The 3,427-nt window shown below is 43.5% G+C and overlaps 1 protein-coding gene across 1 annotated transcript in view; it reads right to left on the reverse strand.

The window, feature by feature from the left end:
- CLCN1 (chloride voltage-gated channel 1) overlaps positions 1 to 3,427 on the reverse strand; it is a 58,023-nt gene that overhangs the window by 41,631 nt on the left and 12,965 nt on the right. The window contains exons 3-4 of the mRNA XM_072423828.1: positions 1,954 to 2,085; positions 1,001 to 1,132 (exon numbers count right to left, since the gene is read on the reverse strand). Coding sequence (XP_072279929.1) covers positions 1,001 to 1,132; positions 1,954 to 2,085 — 264 coding nt within the window. The remainder of the gene's footprint in view (positions 1 to 1,000; positions 1,133 to 1,953; positions 2,086 to 3,427) is intronic.

Genomic DNA, 3,427 nt, shown 5'->3' on the forward strand with positions numbered 1-3,427 from the left:
ATATTTTTCACCATTACACACTTGGAATTGCAACATTTATTTCTGTCCAATGGGTAATGGCTAGCAGCAAATATGGCGGCAGCACTGAAGTGGACCTGACGCTGGAAGTGGGTCACTGGAGCAGGGCACAGTAGCTGGTAAGTGTGTATACCCGCCATGTATATATATACCCGTCATGATATGATCTGCTTCCTTGCAAGAACATAGTCCAATACAACCTCAGTCTATATAAACGTCATATATAGCAAGATTAAAACAACGAATGGGAAGCATAGTAGTATCAGCCAATCAAGCTTTACTATTGCACAGGGAGCTGGCTGATAGGAAGGGAGAGCACAAGGTAGACATCATCAATGTGTTCCTGCTCCTACATCAGCCAATCACAGGCTGGGGTGGTTCTGACCAAACAGTACTGCAGAAGAATGAGGTCAGAATCAAGCTGTCTGGCATTGAGTGCCTTGGTTGGAAAAGTCTGATTTAGACTCATTTCAGGCATGCAGACACCACTTCATACAAATGCGGCTGGGAACCATTTTGTGCACATGGTTGCCCTTGCAGTGAGGGTGGGGTATGGCTTTTGGACACGCAGGGGCTTTTCCTCCTCTGGGAGAAGAACCCCACCACCAACACAAGGGCAACAAACACATTGACCTGCAGTGTTGTTTGCTTTGTAGTGTTTGTTGTTTGTGGTATATCGCAGCAGTTTGCAGGAGCTGGAAGCTGCACGGGTTTTAGTCTGCAAGAGACATTAGGCTTTTTGAGTAAATTCCTGGGTGACTTGGTTGCCATTAAAAATGAATAGCACTGCTAGGCACCTTGTGTAACACATTACTGCATTACTATAGTGTAAAGGGGTCCTAACGCTAAATGAACATCTTGTCCTGTACACCAGTGCAGTGGTGGCTCTCCTTCCCCAGCACACTTCTCTTTGCACCCTAAAGTTTGCTACACAATACTGTGAATTTACCATTCAGAAAGTGGCTGATTGAAAACGACTTACCTATGGCCTGTGGAGATACAATGTGACAGAACACAGCAGCAAACAATATAAGGACCAGTGGAAACGACACCCAGGCCATGTACTGGTACCAGACATTATGGGAGGCAGCACCTTGATACATCCATCTGTAGGCTGGAAATGAGAAAGAAGTATGAAAAGACTTACAGGATCTTAGTCTGTTGTGATTTATACAATTTATTCTGAAGATTAATGTGCTGGATGTCCACCGGGTCCATCTACAACTCAGCTACTTTCTGCAGGAATCCTGAGAAATCGCACGATGGGATAGAGTTTTGCACTCCCCTGTCACATCACACACACACAATGGCCATTGGTATCCTATAGACCACACCAAGTATACGCAATATATATAAGAAGGCTTTGCAGTGCCTAATGCCAACTATGCCAAGAAAAAGTATTAAGGGCCCAGGCTGCTACCCTTGCTTGTGGCCCCATCTCTGTGTCTGGTGATTGGCAGCTCAAGTCCTAGGCACTTTATTCTGAGAATCAGGAATAACTTCACATACTTTTACATTAGTTGGGGAAGAGAGTGGAAAATAGGTAAAGGTGCTGACATTGTGCTGTGTGAAGTAATCCATGAGGGCAAAGTGCAGGTTTACTGTAAAGTTGCTTTGCAATTATACCCAAATCGTTATATGTAAACTCATGTAGACAACAAAGTATTCTTCTGATAATATACAAGAATGCAACTTCTGCACTTGGCTTCCACTTTCACCAAATCCATTTTATTTAAACCTTGCTAAGTGAAAATTTAGACCAAGGTGTTCCCGGGTTCCAGCCCTGAGTTCCAAGCAGCCCCACCTCCAAATGCTGCAGTACGGGACTTGTGCATCGAGTTGCAAACCTTTCATACCGAAGCCCCTCGTGTGTATATATTGATGATCACAATTATAAATACATATTCATTAAGACCATACGTTCTATAAAGTTACCTTGTAAACTCTTTGCACTGGCGTAGTCCATGCTCCAGCTGACCAGAGCCATCACAAGACCCAACGAAACCAGGAAGATCCAATCCTCTCCCAACTTTTTGATGAGATATTTCTTTACTCTGTGCACACAGGCTGCAAGATAAGAATAGAGAATTAGACCAACTGGCCAAGTTCAGAACCCAATGGGCTCTTCTCTGGGTGTATGGGCTATATCAATAAAAAGGTATTATTGAACTCCAAATCTGGGTGGAGATATGGACTGGATGTGTAGATGACGGATGAATTACATTGTGACCTCCATTCCATGGCTTGATTGCACAAAATCAGCTTGATATAAGATTTTCATTTTTCAATAATAAACAAGATAAAAAAATCTTTATGATAACCATTGTCTTCCTGGTTATCCATATGTACAATAATACCAAGCTATTGGCGCAATGTCAAAGCATACTGGACGATGATGATGATGAGGATGAAAGTCTGCTGAAGGGGCTATGGCAGCTCATTGGGCTATGTACTCCTTTTATGAAAGCCCCCACTAATTTGCAGATTTTGGAGCTTTAGTCTCCACAGGTTCCAGCAGAATTACACCAAAACATATGGTAAGCTTTGGAACACAAAACACTTTACACAATCTCTATAGGGCTATCAGGATTCCTTGCTTCTATTTCAATTGGGACATATGTGTCCTCATTAGGGCAAGAGAGGTAAGTCTAACAAGGTCACATGACAAGGTCACAAAGCTTGCACAAAGAGGTTCAGTTATGGCAAAGCTCAACTTTTGTGTAGAATGGATATGCAGTCAAAAACAGATCAAGGGTCACTTCATTTTAACAAGGCCAACAATGACATCATGGAGGTCAGAGTAAACCTAGGGTTCCTCAAGTGGTTGCTGGGGGTTCCTTGAGCAATAAGTAGTTTGTGCCCCTCGTGTCAGTTTAACTGACACCAATGATCATTTTGGCTATCTGTAAGGGTGACGTTTTTCCCAATGGCCAGCAATGTAAGAGGAATTCTTCCCACTGACCACCACACTAATGTACTGTGAGATGTGGATCACCTAAAGTGACCTGAAAGGTCCAAGTTGCTCATTGCTCATGGAACCCCTGGCAACCTCTGGAGGAACATTAGGGTTCCAAGGTTGAGAAACACTGGTCTAGGGGAACCCTAGTTGGTAATGGCTGCCCTACTGTCTGATAAAGAGGTGCCACCTACAGGGGAACATTCAATGGTAGGTGTTGAAACTCTGGTAGGAGACCCATGTTCCATGAAACTCTAAACTAGAGGAACCCTAGGTAAAAAGCTCTAGTGTCTGGTAAAGAGGTGCCACCTAGATGAGAACATTAATTGATAGGTGGTGAAACTCTGGCCGAAGACCCAAGTTCCACGGACCCTAACTGAAGAAACACTGAGCTAGAAGAACCCTAGTTAAGAATGGCTGTTCTACTTTCTGGTAAGGAGATGCCACCTATAG

This window comes from Pyxicephalus adspersus, chromosome 10, assembly GCF_032062135.1.
Source record: "Pyxicephalus adspersus chromosome 10, UCB_Pads_2.0, whole genome shotgun sequence".
In the NCBI taxonomy this organism is placed as follows: domain Eukaryota; kingdom Metazoa; phylum Chordata; class Amphibia; order Anura; family Pyxicephalidae; genus Pyxicephalus; species Pyxicephalus adspersus.